General features: G+C 41.2%; 1 protein-coding gene across 1 annotated transcript in view; it reads left to right on the plus strand.

Moving 5' to 3' along the window:
* Window positions 1-16,088, plus strand: part of mosmoa (modulator of smoothened a) — a 51,449-nt gene extending 35,361 nt beyond the window's left edge. Inside the window, exon 3 of the mRNA XM_017457980.3 lies at window positions 13,644-16,088. Coding sequence (XP_017313469.1) covers window positions 13,644-13,828 — 185 coding nt within the window. The 3' untranslated portion in view covers window positions 13,829-16,088. The remainder of the gene's footprint in view (window positions 1-13,643) is intronic.
* Window positions 16,089-18,959: the final 2,871 nt, after the last annotated feature.

Consider the following 18,959-nt stretch of genomic DNA (forward strand, 5'->3'; position numbering starts at 1 on the left):
CGCCTCACCATTTGTTGACGGGAGCCCCATCTTGTTGGGGTTTCACTGATGAGCTTGTGCTGTGGCAAGTGATACTCCTCCTGAGCAGCTGCAAGGTCCCGTTTCTTCTTCCAGGAGTAGGAGAAGGCAGCCACCACCTTTTTACACACCCCAACTGCTCTGTCCACTCGCTTGTCTTGGTGAACTTTCTCTGTACACAGAGAGAGAAAAAAAATATTGCAATATATAGTTCTCATTTGTATTTTAACTACAAAATTTGATTTATTTATATTATTCTTACAGCAAAATCACAATTCTTCTGCTTATGTACATTTTGTTGTTTTTATCTCACACCTGATTTGGCGAAGTAAACATCTGTTTCCATGCCAGTAAAACACCTTTGAATCTTATTAATATAACTGCTGTACGTATAAATCCATACAAATATGTATGTCTTAATTAAAGAATAAATGAATAGCCTATTCAGTCACTTAAACTGGGGGAATGAAATCACATGAAATCATAGCCTACACAACACAGAGCACCTCAACTCAAGTGTTTTAATTATCAAATCAAATGCACATTATAACACATGCTCAATGAACTTCTTATGACATGGCATGCAAAAACCACATAGCAAGCATAAAATTGTGTGAACACAAACATACTATATACAAATATAAAGAATATAAAAATAGCTATCAAAACATACAAGCACTGATAAGCTACATTTAGGTTAGGCCTATTTTGTGTTAAGCATATCGCCTATTTGTTACTGCAATGATTATAGTAATATATCCTCATGCCATAAGCAAAATAACTTAACATAATACTCAAATGTATATTAACCGTGTATAACTTACCAATAGCGGAGTTCAGTCGGTGCCCGAAGCATTGTAGCCTTGTCCATCTTTTCAACTCAGCGGCTTTGATGATATTGGTCCCACTATCTGTGGTGATGCAGACCTGGCGCTCCTCGCTGAGTCCCCAGGAGGCGAGCGCGTCCGTAGGTCCGGCTGCAATTGCTTCGCCCGTGTGATCCTCGGGAAAGTAAACCGTCTGGAGGCATAAGCTGACAAGCTTCCAATCTTGGTCAATAAAGTGGACCGTCAGGCTCAAGTATGGTTCCGAGGTTCGGCTTGACCACAGATCAGCTGTGGTCGCAAAGTATGACCCTGACTTCAGTTGCTCCTGCACCCTTTCCCTAACTTCACCGGAAAGTGTAGGTATAGCTGTGCGGGAAAAATATTTCCGGCCAGGGAGCTCGTATCTGGGGTCGATGACGGACATCATTTTCCTGAAGCCCACATTTTCTACCGTACTAAACGGCATCAGGCATTAGCCAAAAAGTTTGTGACGGCCTTAGTAACGTCTTTATAACGTTTAGACTGTTTGTCATGAGGCATGAATGCAGCGATCCGCGTTTGCTGCATCGGTTTCTCTTTTGACACAGCTGGTGATGGGGATGTGGGTCGCGGTGATATTTCAGAGACAGGTTGGCTTAAACCTTTATGATGCCTCATCTTCTGACTCTCAGAATATTCTATCGGGTGGAACTGCTTCAGATGGTGGAACAGATTTGATGTGTTCCCGCTGCTGGTCGGCACCACTCTCCGACACATTTTGCAGCGCACTGAAACCTGAAGTTTATCAGCGCTTAGCTAGCCAAACCACTTCCATACCACTGAATTAGTCTTTCCTCTCTCATCGACTATTTCGTCTGCTTTCTCTTCACTTGTGGAAGCTCGCTCAGTCGCATTTGTATTGCGGTCAGGGGTACGCATTTTATAGCTAAAACTTGCCGTGTTGGAGCTTAGCCTAACACTGCCGAGCACTGGCTGCGTGCCTGTGGTGTACGTCATCACGCACGTAGCTAATTGTGTTCTGCTCATTCTCCTCGGCTTGAATACAACAAACTGACTCCTGCGCCCTGAACGTCAGTCAGTGACAAATGTTTTAATGTATATCGAAATATCGGAAATGTGTTTAAAAATCTTATCACCGTTATTGAAAAAATTTATATCGCGATATATATTGATATTGAATTATTGTCCAGGCCTAGTGTAGGGGTGTGTGGGTGGGGGTGTATAGGTATGTGGGGGTGGGTGGGTGTTTGTGGGGGTGGGGGTTTGTGTGTGGGTAGATGGGTGGGGGTGTGTAGGTGTGTGTGGGGGTGGGTGGGTGTTTGATGTCAGTAGAGTAGGACCACACAGCCAAACTCATTACACTGGATACATGATTGTGTTTAGGCCAAATGCAGAAAAAAAAAAATCAAGGAGTAAGAATGTAAGTGAAAAGGAATTGGTTCTATCTCTAGTTTGGTTTTAATCCAAATGACCGTCTCATTCACGAGCTGACTGCTTAAAACCCTAATGGTAGGGGGGAAATATGTATTTATTTATTTAATTAATTAAAAATGGAACTGTGGCTGTTTTTACATCCTTACAATTCTTAAGCTTTGTAGTCAGCTGTATGTGTGTTATTGTATATTTATTGTTGTCATTATTTATTTTTTTGGCAACTTGAATCCTAAGTTATTGAATCTCACATCATTTAGAAAACCTTAAATAGAATTATAATAAAAAAAATCCATGATGATCTTAAACTATGCCATGTTAGAAAATTTTGGCCATATCTCTCGCTGCTGGTCTGAAATGTGCCGTCATCCAGTTGCGGCGTCTAGGGATGGGCGATATCTTCTCCTTTGCGATGTACCAGTAGAAATTCTCCCTACAATAAGAATGTCTTACCGTGATACCGGTAAAGCCTAGTTGATGACGTGCAGAGTGAAAACAAGTACGGCAGAAGGAGGACGTGGAGCTGCGGAGAGAGCTACCTCTACAGTCTGGAGCTGGTTTGCTTACAGAATATCAGTTTTACTTTTAGTTCAATGTTTGTGTTTCTGAGGCTCTCAATATCACAGCTATCACTTGTAGCCAAGAACAGTGGTGCATGGTACTATAGTTATATCGTCACTGATATCGTTATCGCAATAAATACCAGAAAATATCGTGATTATATTTTTATAAGTCCATATCGCCCATCCCTAGTGGCCTCCTAGAAATCGCTGCTTGACTGTGTTTTCCTTGTTGCCAAAGAGTATGTGGTTTGTTGCTCCAACCTTTCTTGATTATTATTGCAGTATTTCAATTAGAAAAAGATTATTAAGAATGTTAACAAACCATGGCACATGGTACTGAGAGTACTCAACTCCAAGTTGAAGACCTCATCTTCCCCATAGATATGTTTAGATTTTGCTGCAGTAGTACATTCGAAAAGGTTGGAAACTGTTGTAATATATATATATATATATATATATATATATATATATATATATATATATATATATATATATATATATATATATATATATATATATATATATATATATATATGTGTGTGTGTGTGAGTGTAGCCTGTTGGTTTACATTAACAGCACAGTTATTGTTGGCCATGTGCTAGCTGTAACATTGCTGTCACCTGCCATGCGAAAAAGTCGTGAAGTTGCAAACCCATTTTCTGGCTTTTAAATTGTCCAGTTTATTAGCCATTGTGATGTATGGAATATAATCAGCTGTAGCCTAGTGATGGATGTTAAGTGTGGGGGAGACTGGAGAACGGGACATCTGTAGACTGGGGAAGGTGGCAGGATCCATGGAGTTGATTGAGCTGTAGGATTGATTGCTGTGCTTACAAGCACAATGTCAGTCAGCCTTCGAACAGCTCACTCTGAGAGTACAAAACTACACATCTGTGCACTAAAGCACTTTCTGTTGAAGGCCGTCTTTGGTCTCGGCACTTATTTTTCCTCAGTGAGAGAGTTGTTGGGAATATAAACATTTCCAGAGCTCACAGAAAGAGATGAGGCTATTCCGCTTCAGGGGTTGATGAACAGAACTAGACCAGAAGATATAAAAAATACAGTATGTTTGTATATTTTATTGGGGTTTCATAGACTCAGCCACTAATACAGTCACTAGTCACCACTGTGGAGGTCTGTCAGCCTGGAAAAAACCTCCCAGATGCTGCTGTAGACCTGTTATCCTCCATCCAAGGAATGCAGGTGATTTAGCTATAAGCAGAGCATGAGCTTCCATGCTGTGTGCTCTCAATTTCAGATTAGATTATTTCACTTTAGCTCTGTCTACTGCCACATGAGCACGTCGAAAGATGCTAACTCCTTAAATAGTGTAATACGATACATGGATTTATTATTTTGCATGTTTGTTGCGCTGATATCTTTTCCTTTCATTGTTAGCAGTCGAGCTGGAAACGTAATTTGTGGGCCCTGTATCGCCGTTCATTTTAAAAGTGTGGTCCGGTGCTTTCTTTGCCGTTTCATGCAACTGCACTAATGAAATAAATAATACAAGCAAAGATGTCGGGAATTGAATTTTTTAGTTTTGCAGGAGGGGAACGCTGTGCAGTATTCTGCTGTTGTAGCACATCCGCCTCAAGGTTTGAAGTGTTGTCCATTCCGAGATGCTTTTCTGCTCATGATGGTTGTAAAGAGTGGTTATTTGAGTTCCCCTAGCCTTCCTGTCTGCTTGAACCAGTCTGGCCGTTCTCCTCTGACTTCTTCTCTCTACAACAAGGCATTTGCAACTCTTGACTTGTAGCTGTATGATTGTCTGCATTGTGCTGCTGCCACATGTACACAAGCAGGTGTACAGATATTCCTATTAAAGTGACGTGCGCATATATTTTGAACCCCTTTTTTACATGGTTAAAGATCAGCATGCCTTGTTGTTTTTCTTAAGTTCAAATGATTTCTTGGACCATGTGAATGCCATGATACAACACATACACTCATGAACATTTGGAATTGGTCATGATTTTCACAAAAAATTAGTGTTGTGTTTTTGTTTTGTTTTTTTATTGGTACAGGACTCATTTGCACATAGTGGCCTTCTGTGCTGTGATTATCTCAAAGGCCAATATTGCAGTACCATTTAGTAAACAACATATTGTGCAGCGTCATCCCTGGGCTGTCAAAGAAACAAGCAAACTGACGGAAAATGAATGAGAAAATGAAAGTCCTGATGTCTATCTAAATCTGCTTTAAGATGTGTTCTCAAGCCTAATCTGTGTCTGCTTTTTCACTCGACCTTGCTGGTGCCTTCGAAACAAGCCAGGGAACCTTGCTGTATTGTGTTTATTAGGCCATGCCCACATTAATCCGGATAAATTTGAAAACGCTGCTTCGTCTCCATGTCACGTTTTACGTTTACACTGAGACGGCGCGTTTGTCTAGCGAAAACCGAGCTTTTTAAAAACGCTCTCCCAAGTAGATCAATTTGAAAACGGCATTTCCGGGTTGTAGTGTGGACTGAGAAAACCGAGATGATCAATAAGGATGATGTATTTTTAGTCTCGTGTCGCAGTCATGTGACCTATTCAAGTCTGAACGAACAAGACGGTGGACAATGTTGTACTGCTGTTGTTGCGCCTGCCGTCCAGTTTGATAGCTTTAAGATTAATGGCACTTTGTTACAAACCTTCAGATTGCATTTTTATATAAGCGCCTCACCGAAATGACGCAGGCCAAAGCTCGTTACGTTTTTACGCACGTAAGTGTTTCCAGACATTTTGGTGCGGACGAGCAGTTTTTCGGAAAGCGTTTGAAAACGCCAGTGTAGACAGAGCGTTTTACAACGAAAAAGCAGTTTTCAGATCTTCCCATATTAAGGTGGATGTAGCCTTAATGACCTTATGTACTTATTTTGGCACGGTGCCAAACGTCCATTGCGTCTTTAGTGAGCTTTATGAATACTGGCTGATGTGAGGTGGGTTTGTTTTTTTTTATTTATTTAGTAAAAGCACGTCTGAAAGAATACTGATGAGCAGTGAAGAAGGTAAGAAGATGAGACAGGGGTAAGGAGCGCTGGAAATTTTGATTTATTAAGTTAAACATCGTCTCCCTCTAGGGAGGCATTTCACTGGTAGTTGAGCCGCCGCTTTTGCCGACCACTTCCACCTGAAAGAAGCACTTTGTGTGTGGAGCACAGTGCCGCTGGTGTGCCACCTCACCCCTTCTGGGCTTAAGCATTCCCTCAACAGGCTATATTCATGCTGTCATGACTTCTGCAGGCAAATATTACGGCACATGAGCAGACTCGCTATAAGCTTCTGTCTGTGCTGCCTCTGGTTTACAGAAGAAAATGTTCAAAACTCCACAGATCCCATCAGTACAGATTTGTTTTATGAACATAGTCCAACTAGTAAAAGCTGTTAGGATTATTATTTGAATATGTACGGTAATACATGCCTATTTATTAGCGCTATAAAGCTTTTTACTCCTGAACTTTTCCGTCACCGAGCACATTTTGAAGTTATTTAAAACCCTGTTTGCTTTTGAGTCATTAGGTTTGAATTAAACCCATTCAAACAGGCTAATAACTGCAATCGCTCTAAAATAAATGTAATGATTCTAATAAGCGTAGGCTGTGATTCCAGCACTGTAACAACATTTAAAGTCCCAGGAAATCCTGGCGGTGCTTCACAGACCTCATGTTGAGAACCATGGGTCCAAAGGTCAAAAAGATGCACCCTTCAGTTTGAGAAGGAAAAAGTCCCTTTGAAAAATGCATTTTGATGCAGGGATATAGCAGCAAATAAACAGGAAGTGGTTCAGTGTGAACTCGAGCAGCAGACAAAATGATCAGGAGGTGAAGCGACAAACCAGTAAATTCTGGGAGAATCGGTACGTTACGGGAGTTTACTAACAGGGCTTCTGATCTTCCATTAACTCTGACAGTGTGATGGTTGTATATCCTACATCACACCTGATTTTAAACATTGAACGGACACAGAAGGTGGAAAGTGTAAATTCAGCTAAAGTGTACATCTGGGAATTGGATCAGTCTGGAAAATGAAGATGTTGGCCATTTGTAAAGGCATGCTAATAATGTCAATCTTGAGCTCTGCCTTTAGATGGATTGTGGTGCTCATATTGACCTCACTGTAGAGGTCATGCAGAAGACTAGAGGACTTAAGTGCTGCTTCATCGCTCTGCTTAGAAAGAGATAATGCAAAGGTTAATGCTGTCAATACAAGAAAAGTATAACCGAAACTGGACCGTTTGAATTAGAAGAAAAATCACCTGGTCTTTTTGCAGTCTTCAGCTGTCCAGTTTCGGTGAGTCTGTGCTCATGATAGCCTCAGATTCTTGTTCGTGGCTGACAGGAGTTGAACCTGAGGTGGTCTTCTGCTGTTGTAGTGCATCTACCTCAAGGTTTGATGTGTTGTGCATTCTGAGATGCTTTTCTGCTCAGCATAGTCGTAAGGAGTGGTTATATGAGTTACTATAGACTTCCTGTCTGCTCAAACCAGTCTGGTCACAGGATGTTTGTGTTTTTCACACCATTCTGTGTAAACTCTACAGACGTGTGTGTGTGTGTGTGTGTGTGTGTGTGTGTGTGTGTGTGTGTGTGTGTGTGTGTGTGAGAAAATCGTAGGAGATAAGCAGTTTCTGAAATACTCATACCAGCCCATCTGATACCAACAGCCATGCCATGGTTAAAGGCAGAGCTCACATTATTTCCCCATTCTGATGTTTGATGTGAATATTGACTGAGGCTCTTGACGTATATCTGCATGATTTTATTATGGATGGATTAGGCAGTAAGCGAACAGTCAGTTCTCGAAGTCAATGTGTTGGAAGCAGGAAAAATGAGCAAGCGTAACAAGGGCCAGATTGTGATGGCTAGACGTCTGGGTCAAAGCATGTCCAAAACGGCAGGGCTTGCGGGGTGTTCTCGGTATGCAGTGGTTAGTACCTACCAAAAGTGGTCCAAGGAAGTACATCCAGTGAACAAGTGACAGGGTCGTGGGTGCCAAAGGCGCAGTGATGTGTGTAGGGAGTGGAGGCTAGCCCGTCTGGCCCCAATCGCACAGAAGAGCTACTGTAGCACAAATTACTGAAAAAGTTCATTCTGGCCAGATACCACAGCACACCTTCAGAGGTCTTGTGGAGTCGATGCCTTGACGGGTCAGGAGCTGTTTTGGCAGCACAAGGGAGACCTGCACAATATTAGGCAGGTCGATTTAATGTTATGGCTGATCGGTATGTAAATTATTCATTGTGGACCGAATACTTTAGTGGATGGAGAGAAGGAAGGTAGGAAAGAAAGAAAATGAATTAATCATGAATCCTAAGGGGTAAGCCTGCACAGTGCAAAATGCAACAAAAAAATCGATTGAAAATCTGTGAGGGAAGAAAATTTAGAATCACGATTATCGTGACCGACACTATCACGGTTATTATTATCATGGTATTGTTAGAATGTGCTGAAAATGTATAGACAGTACTGATACACACTGATTACATCACTTGGCCACCGCGGCCCCGCCCCCACTGTTGTTTATAGTAATAAAAGTCATTTATTTCAGTTAGAGAACATGGCGGAAGGCAGTGACTGCGCTCTACTTAACGAGAGGACCAAATCCGAAGTGTGGTCATATTTTGGATTTTTTTTAAATACTGAGGGAAAGTTAATAGAAGATTGGGCTTTTGGTGCTTTTACCTCTTTTCCCGCTCACTTTTAAATTGCTTATGAATGCGCATGCAGCTGCTCGTATTTCACGTTCGGTTCCGAATTAGCAGCAGTTCGGGGGCGATTGCTTGAATGGTGGGTTTATTATTATTATTATTATTATTATTATTATTAATGAAAAACACAACAACAAAACAGTACAATGACAAACTCACTTATATTAAACCAGCTCGCCTCGCTCGTCCCCTCAGCCGGCTCGCCTCAGTTTCATCATGTGATTTAAATTAAATTAAAAGTCTGACTCCTGTTGATCTGTGCTGCGACTCCGACTCATTTGGCTCATGCTGAATTGAGCAGACGCCATTCAGTTTTTAATTGTAGCGTCTGGTCTCATGCTCAAAAACAATGGTGCATGCTGTGCCTGCGTCAGACTCATGCTTGGGGTGTGTGTGGACAGCATTTACCACAAGTTTTACAAATCACGATAATCGCTCACGGTTTTGACGATGATTAAACGTGACACTAATCAGGAATGTTATTTTGGTTTATCGTGAAACCGGTAACTTTCATTTCTAGAAGGGAGGATGGATGGATGATGGAAAGAAAGAAATTGTATTGATCCCAATAGGTAAGACATCACAATGTAAAATGTAAAAATAAATGAAAAAATCTAATGGAAATCTGTGAGGGAGGGAAGGGAGGATGGATGGATGGATGGATGGATGGATGGATGGATGGATGGATGATAAAGGCACTTAGATATTGTGCAAGATATTGTATTGTACCTATCAAGGTGTCCCAGGACAGACTAAATGTTTTTATAGGCTACTAATGCACATCTCTCATACATTGCTCACTGAGCAGTGTGTGTTTATTACATTAATATGAATTCAGTAGTGCTCAAGACCTTCAGTATTTGAAGGTACATGACTATTGACCAGGGAGAACATCATCATTGAAGTGGCCTTTTCCCCCTCAGCGTGTGTAACGTTTTCAGACAGCAGTGTAGCTGTGTGTGCAGTTCAGCAGAATCATTAGAATGAACAAGGCCCTGATATCAGGATGTGTGTATCCAAAGTGCTGTTGTGCTGAGTGTGTGCAGTTCATGCTGTACTGCAGCATCACATTCACTTACAGGAAGTAGCTCTTTTATTCTGTGGTAAAAATATGACCTTCAGACCTCACCTCCTCCTTCTCCTCTAAAAAGAGCTTTTATTGCTTTTGGGTTATTTTAAGTAAATCTCCATTATTTTCCCTCTCTCAGCTGATCTCCCGTTAAAGCTGACGTGTTTAATTGTAGCTTAGAATCCTGCTGAAATATGCTATTATCCTGCTAATGGCCATTGACATTATCCTGAGCGTGGAATCTTCTTCTCTCAGCTCCTCATCCTCAGCCCTCAATAAAAGCTTACACCTGGTCCACATAAACCATGTTTACCGGATAGGATGCAAGATCCTATACAGAGTGGACACTCCATGGTTTTGATGAATTCCAGCTTTAGAGGAGCTTGATTCTTGCACACAGTCAACTCCAGAATTATTGGCACCCATCAAGTGAATAGTTAAAAAAAAAAAAAAAAACTTGCATAAAATATTACTCTTAATGATTCAAATGTGTTGGATGTGGCCCAGTGCTGCATGACATGTAACTGTTTTTTTCTGTGGTGTAAATGACTAATTTGTTCATATTGGTCAGTCTTTGTGCAGGAGTGGGCAGGATTGGTCAAAATTCCTTTGAGAGTGGGCAGGAGTGGGATCTACAGTCCCTTGGCAAAAATGTCCGGAATCACCACGCTTAGAGGATGTTAACTTTGTAGCAAATGAACGAATCACGGATATGACACAAAACAACTTTTGTTTAATAGCGAAACATTCTGGCTTCGTAAAAAACATACCTCAAACAAATGACATGAAATGATTTTCATTAATGGCCTCCCCCCCCCAAAAAAAAAAAATCAAGTAGAGGGGAAAAAATTCTGGAATCACTCAATGTTGAGGAAAAAATTATGGACTCACCTTGTAATTTGCATTTCTAAAAACAAATACCAGCTCAAGTCTAAAAATGCAAATTAGTCTGCAGTTAATAGAGACTGCTTACAGACTCTTAAGAGTGCTTACAGACCTTAACCTTAGACATTTTGAAAGGAAACATGGCCCCAACAAGAGAGATGTCATTTGAAACAATGGAAAGGATTATACAACTCGTTCAAGAAGGAAATCTGACACGGAGTGTGGCAAAAGATGTCGGTTGTTCCCAGTCAGCTGTGTCTAACATTTGGTGCAAGTCTAAACAAAATGGAAAGGTTATAAAAGGAAAACATATGGTAGACCAAGGAAGACGTCAGAGCATCGGGATAGAAAATTCAAAGCAGTATGCCTTGAAAATAGAAAATGCACAACAAAACAAATGAAAAACAAATGGGTGGAAACAGGAGTCTGTGTTTGACAGAACTGTTCGAAATCGGCTGAATGAAATGGGATTTACATATAGAACGTCATGGAGTGTGGATGATTGGATGAAAGTGATATTCAGTGATGAATCACGAGTCTGCATTGGCCAAGGAGATGATGCTGGAACATTTATCTGGTGCAGTTCTAATGAATCATAAAGATGACTGTCTGAAGAAAGCAAATTTCTCCCTCATTTATGATGTGGGGTTGCATGTCTGGTAAAGGACCAGGGAAGACCTCAACAGTCAATACACAGGTGTACATTTAAATTTTGAACACTTTTCTCATTCCATCGATAGAAAATAGGTTTGGTGGTGATGAAGTCATTTTTCAGGATGATGATGCATCTTGCCACAGAGCAAAGAGTGTTAAAGCTTTTCTTCAGAAAGGCGAGTCAACTCCGTGACCTGGCCAGCAAACAATCCGGATCTCAGTCTGATTGAAAATTTATGGTGGAAATAAATAATCAGTCCATGACAAGGCTCCGTCCTGTAAAGCTGATCGGTCAACCACTATTCGGGAAAGTTGGAACCAGCTTGATGGAGAATATTGTTTTTCATTAGTGAAGTCCTTTTGCCTCAAAGAATTCAGGCTGTCATAAAGCCAGAGGAGGAGCAACAAAGTACTAATTGTGATTAAAAAAAAAATTTTTTTTGCTCATGATTCCATAATTATTTCCTCGACTTGATTTGGGGAAAATATGGCATTAATTAGAATACTTTCATTGAATTTGTTTGCGGCACATTTTACTACACCAGAATGTTCTGCTATTAAACAAAAAAAATTTTGAGTTTATTTGCTATGAAGGAAAAAATCCGGGTGAATGTTCTCTAAGTGTGACGATTCCATCATTTTTATTTTTATTTTTATTTTTTGCCGGGGTTGTAATCTTAAGATATATAGTCTTAGAATATAAAGGAGCTTTTCTGTAGGAAAAAAAATCCTTCATTTGAAAGAAACACGTTAAAATAAAGCTGTACAGAATCCCCATTTGTTCAAATATCACATAAAATATCACTCATGGCATGGATTAATTGCTGATTTTTTGCTCTTTTTCCATGAAGGATACTGATCATGCTGCTGATAACGTTCAGTTATGAACAAAAAGTCTGTGTAGAAAATGCAGGGTTTTTTTTTTTTAGATGACTGATATGTATAACTTCTGGGCAACATAATGTAGTGTAGATATTGTGAGGAATTACATGACACTTTTATAACTCTGACCGACTGCACCGTAACTCACAGAATTAAGTATTTGATTCAAATATATATTTTTGTATCAGTTGTTTGATTTCTTTTCTTACATTTATGTGCTGAATCATTCATGTGTAGTGACGTTTTGAATATCTAGGTTTAGACATAAGTTAGTAAACATAAGTTAGTTACTAATGTTTAACTAAAGGTACTAAGCACTACTGTTTTGCCAGCACTGGCAAAGATGAATACTGCGCTACATTCTGTAAATTGTGAGGAAAAATATAAATATTAAAATGTAAATCGTGCCTTCAAGTATTATCTTTCCTCCAGCAATGCCAAAGCATTCTATGGCCAGGAGTCTAAGGAACAAAATAGTCTGTGTTCAATGTGTGGGAGGGATGGCATTCTCTCTCTCTTCCCTGTCAGTCACAGTGACACTAGCCAATCATGGGAGTGTATGAACTGTCTATTTCGGCAAATCTGTGCCAATAATCTGTGTGCGTTATTGACGTTTCTGTAAACTATCAACAAATAAAAAGTAAAGGACTCGCATGAAGAGTGTCCACCGACGTAGCCATGTCTCTCATGGAGAACAGGTAACTTCGCTAATGGTTGGGAACAGTGGCAGGCAGCCAATCAAAGCCGATTTCTGGAAAAGTGAGCTAGCCAACGATATTTAAGGTTACAGTTGAGCCAGTTGGGCTAGTCCACTACTGGCAAAAAGAAAAAGTATATCCGTGCGAGCAGAAGCAATAGTTGAGAAAAGAATCAGCTCCTGAGTGTGGGGAATGATGATAATGAATCTCTATTGGTCACAGTGAAAATTCTTTTTTCTTTGCATATCCCAGCTTGTCAGGAAGTTGGGGTCAGAGCGCAGGATCAGCCATGATACAGCGCCCCTGGAGCAGAGAGGGTTAAGGGCCTTGTTCAAGGGCCCAACAGTGGCAGCTTGGCAGTGCTGGGGCTTGAACCCACAACCTTCCGATCAGTAACCCAGATCCCAGCCACCACTGCCCCCAATAATATTGCTTGTGCACACAGATTTTTACAAGCTCTGGCGTGCGAGGGTTTAAAAAGTTCTCCCCTTTCCACGCATCTACATGTATTTTCTTCTTGTGGTTGTAATTAAGCAAGCATCAGTAACGCGCTCGGATTTGCCGCCATAGCTTTCCTCTGAGTGTGTTGCGGTGCCCGGTGACTCTGCCTGAGGAGCAGTGTGAAAAGAAACATCTGGCTGGCTTCACGTGTCTCGAGTTAGCCTTCACTCTCCACAGCTGGTGGTACTTGTTATACGATCGAGGAGAGCTGACTAGTCGATCACATGGCATGACTTTCATGCTGATGTCGTTTATAGATGATGAAATCCCTCAGAAGGTTAATACCGCTCAAAATTCATCCCATTCTCTCTATAAGCACTTCCATGGAAGTGTCGGCGTTGCTTAATCGGTGTCTGAATGCTCGAGATGTTCAGTACTAGGGTCCTAACCTGTCTTTTCTTTTCTTTCCCCCTCTTCTCCGCAGTGATCTTGTTCTGCATGGCAGCGCTCATCTTCCCCATCGGCTTCTACATTAACGAAGTGGGCGGCCAGCCGTACAAGCTGCCCAACAACACGGTGGTGGGCTCGTCCTACGTGCTCTTCGTGCTGTCCATCTTCTTCACAATAGTAGGGCTGCTGTTTGCGGGGAAAGTGTGCCTGCCTGGCTGAGGATGCCGTTTTCTCCAGGGATCCAGAAGTCCAGGAGCTTTTGGATATTTTTTTTTTTCGAAGAGGAACGAACAAAAAATAATAAATAGCAGTGCTCACTGTCTAGGAGAGCCGTCAAACGTGGGATGGTGACACTCCAGCTTAACAACTAACTCCTGAAAACGCCAGTGCACTGACTCTGCACAGCTTGTGGGTCCTGTCAGCGTCCCCCAGAAACCAACCTAGGCTTATTCGTTGCGCCTGTCTTTACGTTGCACTCCGGATTGTCCGTCCGACGCGGGACAGAGGAGCCTCGGAGGGGCATCACCCGCGTTCCAGGTGATTTGAAGGCTCGCGATGATTTCATGCTTATTTTTGTCCCTCATGAGCATTTTTTTTTTTTGTTCAGTTACTATTATTTTACTCCAGCATTGTACAGTTTTGTATGGATAGCACGCCTGCGTTTGCTAAAAGGAAGACGCGAGGCTCCACAACGAGTTCATCAGTCCCTCACTGTGCTCCAGAGCAGAGGATGAAAAGGGATGTGCATATGTGAACAAACACATTTTGTTAGAAACACTACAGGAAACAGAAGCACTAGGACTGCCGGTCAGGACCCTGTGAGGCCGTGCCTCACTGTGCTAACTCCCTCATCTGAGAGCCTTGTTACACACACACACACGTGCACGCACACACACACACACACACACACACACACACACACACACACACACACACACAGAGTGGGGGGTCTGGTGAGCAAAATGAACTGCTACCTGCCCTTGTATGCGTCCTGGGCTCCATCAGGTCAGTGTTCGAGAAGGCCGGAGAGAGAGAGAGATCTGTTCTGTCCTTTAACCCGTTTACTTACCACCCCAAACCCCCCCCTCCCCCCTCCGTTGTTCTTCTGACACTCGGGATATGTCTGGTGTTATTTGATAACGTGCCATGTACCTGTTTCTGTTGCATCAGTACTAAGGGCAGATTCAGTTAGAGGGAGCACTGTGCAGTAAAGCCATTAGTATTTGAAACACCGCAGATGTACAAAAAAAAAAAAAAGAGAGACCTCCTTACCTCATTGTTTTTGTAATTCAAAAAAAAAATTTCTTCCTTTGCTAACCATGACGTTGTGTGCCCTGTAAATTATATCTTGCTTTGGTCAGAGACATTTATCGAAAAAAAAAAAAAATGCTGTGATCATTGCAAATTATTTATCTGACACTGAATAACAGGAGAAGAAGAATGTGTGCGTGACATCCTTTCTTTTTGAAGTAATCCTTCTTTTAAACCAGTGTATCAAGCAAGAGTGTATATTTACAAGGACTCTGAATCTGTATTATTTTGACGTTCGTATGAATTGAAGGTCAGTTTTCTCCTTAGGAACGGTTGCTCTGTATTAAATATGTTGTTCTTATTCTTTCTTCTTTGACCCAGCCTCCATCCCAGAAGAAGAATTACTCTTCAACAAGTGAACAGTTGCCTATACAGTTGTTATTTTAACCATTCTATCACCTCTACAGTAAATTATCCTTTTTTAAAAAATAAAAAAATAATAATGGAAAAAAAAAAAAACTAGAGGAATTGCATCACGCAAAGCTGAAAAGTATTCATCCATACAAACCCAGGTATAGAAGAATATATCCTGTTTATATCCTGGGGCGGTGGTAGCTCCATGGTTAAGATGCTGGGCTACTGATTGGAAGGTCATGAGTTCAATCCCCAGCACCGCCAAGCTGCCACTGTTGGGCCCCTCAGCAAGGCCCTTAACCCTCAACTGCTACGATGGATAAGTGTAAGTCACTCTGGATAAGGGCGTCTGCCAAATGCCATGAAATGTAATGAACTCCAGTTTGTAATAGGAATGATTGGAGAATAAATGACAGGGTGTGTGTGTGTGTGTGTGTGTGTGTGTGTGTGTGTGTGTGTGTGTGTGTGTTGAAGAGACAGCCAGTAGTGTAAGACATCACATACATACATCTTTGGATTTAGGGCAGGGGGAAAAACCCACAAAATAGAACTAAAACAAATAAGTGACTTTACATAAAGTTAAGGAATAGATATTATTTATGACTACAGACGTACAGATTATGTATGAATAACAGTATTATATATGAAAAGGATATTAGCATTCCTTGTGCACAGTTACTGTTAACAGATCCATATTACTGGCAAGACATTTTTATTTGTTTGTTTTGTTTTTCTTCTGCTTCACTATTTCACTGTATAAAATAAAAGGCATTAAAAAGCCTTACTGGCTGATATTAAATGAGCTTTTAAATCATTTCTTTCTTTGTCTGGTCTTGCTTGTGTCAGAAAGCGATGTGCAGAGCTGCTTCTCAACACAAGAAATGTGGTCAGAAAAATGAATGCTCAACATCTTAAATGATCACGATCGGAGATCTTTAAAACGCTTGAAGAGTCACATCAACAGTAGAACTCATGGCTGTGTTTAATAGTGAAAGTAAGAGCACGCACAATGCGACGAGACCTTACACGATTGGGACTACACGGCTGTATGGGCTAATCAGATCACAGTGACTTCAGTTAGCTAGAGAGTGTAAAGATTGGACTGTGGAGCAATAGGGGGAAAAAGGTCATGTGGTGTGATATGTCCGGATTTGAACTATTGCAAAGCGATGGGCATGTCAAGGTAAGAAGGGAAGCACATGAAGCGATGCACCTATCATGCATAGTGCCTGCTGTACAAACCTCTAGAGGCAGTGTTATGATCTGGGGTTGCTTCAGTTGGTCAGGTCTAGACTCAGCAACATCATGTGGCAAGCAAATGAAGTCAGCTGAGTACCTGAACGACCAGGTTATCCCATCAATGGATTTGTTGTTCTCGGACAGCACAGGCGTGTTCCCGGATGACAATGGCAAGCTTCATCAGATTTCATCAAATTGTGAACGAGAGGTTCAAGGAGCATGAGGAATCATTTTCACACATGAATTGGCCACCACAGAGTTCTGACTTTAACCCGATCGAAAGTCTTTGGGAAGACTTTACGGAGCGCATCGACTCTCCAGTCCTTGATACAAGATGTCGGCCAAAAATGAACGCAACTCTGGATGGAAATAAATGCTGTCACGTTGCACAAGGTTGTCGAAACAATGCCATGCTGAATTTGTGCTGTATTCAAAGCTAAAGCTTTTTTGGCCAGGCAGGGGTTTTTTTGTGTGTGTATATATGTATATAAAACACACACACACACAATACTTAGTCACTAGTGTCATTGCTTTGTAACAGTCAGAGGTCGGAACATTCCTTTAAGTTTCCTGACGCTGGTGAAGTTACATTCACACACGCAGCAACAAAGCAACCGGAGACTGTTCATTTTCAACGAGAGCCGGAAACTTCAAGCGACGTGAGCCGTGGCCACTGATAGCCTCTAAATGTGGGCGTGTCCAGCAACATGACAAAGTTGAGAAAAATGCGACTTTATGCGATTATGGAGCGACTTGGCGCGGTCATTACCAACGGGAGTGAAGACAGTAGAGTGCACATGATCTGTGATAAACCATGCTGCCTGTTTCGTGGACCCAGACAGTCTGGCGCTTGTGATTTCTCCACAGACAGATGCCCACAGTGCCAAAGAGCACACACTGCTACTCCGTCATCTCGTAGATGCCTATACACACTGATGAATTTTATATACAAACACCAGCCTACTGGCGACTTGCAGTATTGCTGTATGTGTGAACGTACCTTAAAGTCTTCAGGACATTCAGGGCTTCGTGCTTTGTTCACAAATAGGCAGGCTGGTGATTTATAGCTCCTGTAACAATTCAATTCACTTTTATTTGTTTAGCGCTTTTAACAGTGGACATTGTCTCAGCAGCTTTACAGGAACACATAAACACAGAATACAGATTTTAAATGTGTGAATTTATCCCTATTGAGCAAGCCGGTGGCGAGGAAATCATCTCCCTAAGATGATATTAGGAAGAAACCTTGGGAGGAATCAGACTCAGAAGGCAACCCGTCCTCATCTGGGTAACAACGGATAGTGTGAAAGTAAAAAAAAAAAAAAAAAAAAGTTCATTATGGCTTTAACATGAAGTCTTTTGTTAAACTGATCCACTGCTCACTCAATGAGACTTAACATAACAGAATGAACTTGTAAATATACATATAAACTGATAAAATATTACAGAATTCTTTAATAAATAACATTTTTAAATCATTAACGTTGGCAATTGCTGTGGTATAAGAGGAATAAAACACTTCAGGATGTTACGGGTTATTCTGTTATTGGAAAAGAATCAACTTTTGGATGGTAACACCACCTCACCCCATTACTGATTATTTTCCAATAGCATAAGTCTTTTATTTGTTACTTAAGCTTGGTTTGATTACCGATCTGTTTGTCTTCATTTCTCTCAGTCTGTGCAGTATTCATATGAACACGTCCTGTTAAAAGTATGTGCCGAGAATGTGCTGTCCGTGCGTTTTATCTGCTGAGTCGGTGCAGCGCAGTGTGAAATCTCGAGAGTCGGTCGTATTGATCAGCAGACATCCTGTTATCAGTAATTAATCTTACTGTGCTCGCTTCTAGCTTTTAGGTTCCTTTATAAACTTCAGCATGGATTTATGACTTCCATGATATCGAGTGGGTGTTCTAAGTGAATGTAATTACAGTATGTACAGTAGCTGTGTGCGTGACAGAGATTTCCATTGCACATAGAGCGAAAATATCCAATCATTATTCTACCTGCCTGTATTTTAGTAACAAAACTCACATTTCAGCACACAATAGAGATTTTTTTCCCCCACAGTGATGCACCCCCCTCCACATTATCCACTTGTAGTCCTTGGGATGAGTAATATTTGTTATAAAGCTTTCTTTTTTTATCCTTGCAATTCTACTATAATTGCTTAATTTCCTTCATTCAACTTTGTCTATCATATTGTATTACACACACACACACTCACTCGCTAGTGCTCATTCATACCTAGTGGCACTTTAGAGATTTAGACTAACCAGTCAACCTAACATCATGTTCTTTGAGGTGGTCTTAAACTGGAGAACCCAGAGGTATCTTCTGAAAGGAAAAAAACCAACAACAAGTAGACAGAGAGTAACAAGCCCTCTGAGCCTGGAGCTGTGATGCACCAACACTACGTGCTACAACACCATGCCTTTCAAATCAT

Source organism: Ictalurus punctatus, chromosome 2, assembly GCF_001660625.3.
Source record: "Ictalurus punctatus breed USDA103 chromosome 2, Coco_2.0, whole genome shotgun sequence".
NCBI lineage: Eukaryota > Metazoa > Chordata > Actinopteri > Siluriformes > Ictaluridae > Ictalurus > Ictalurus punctatus.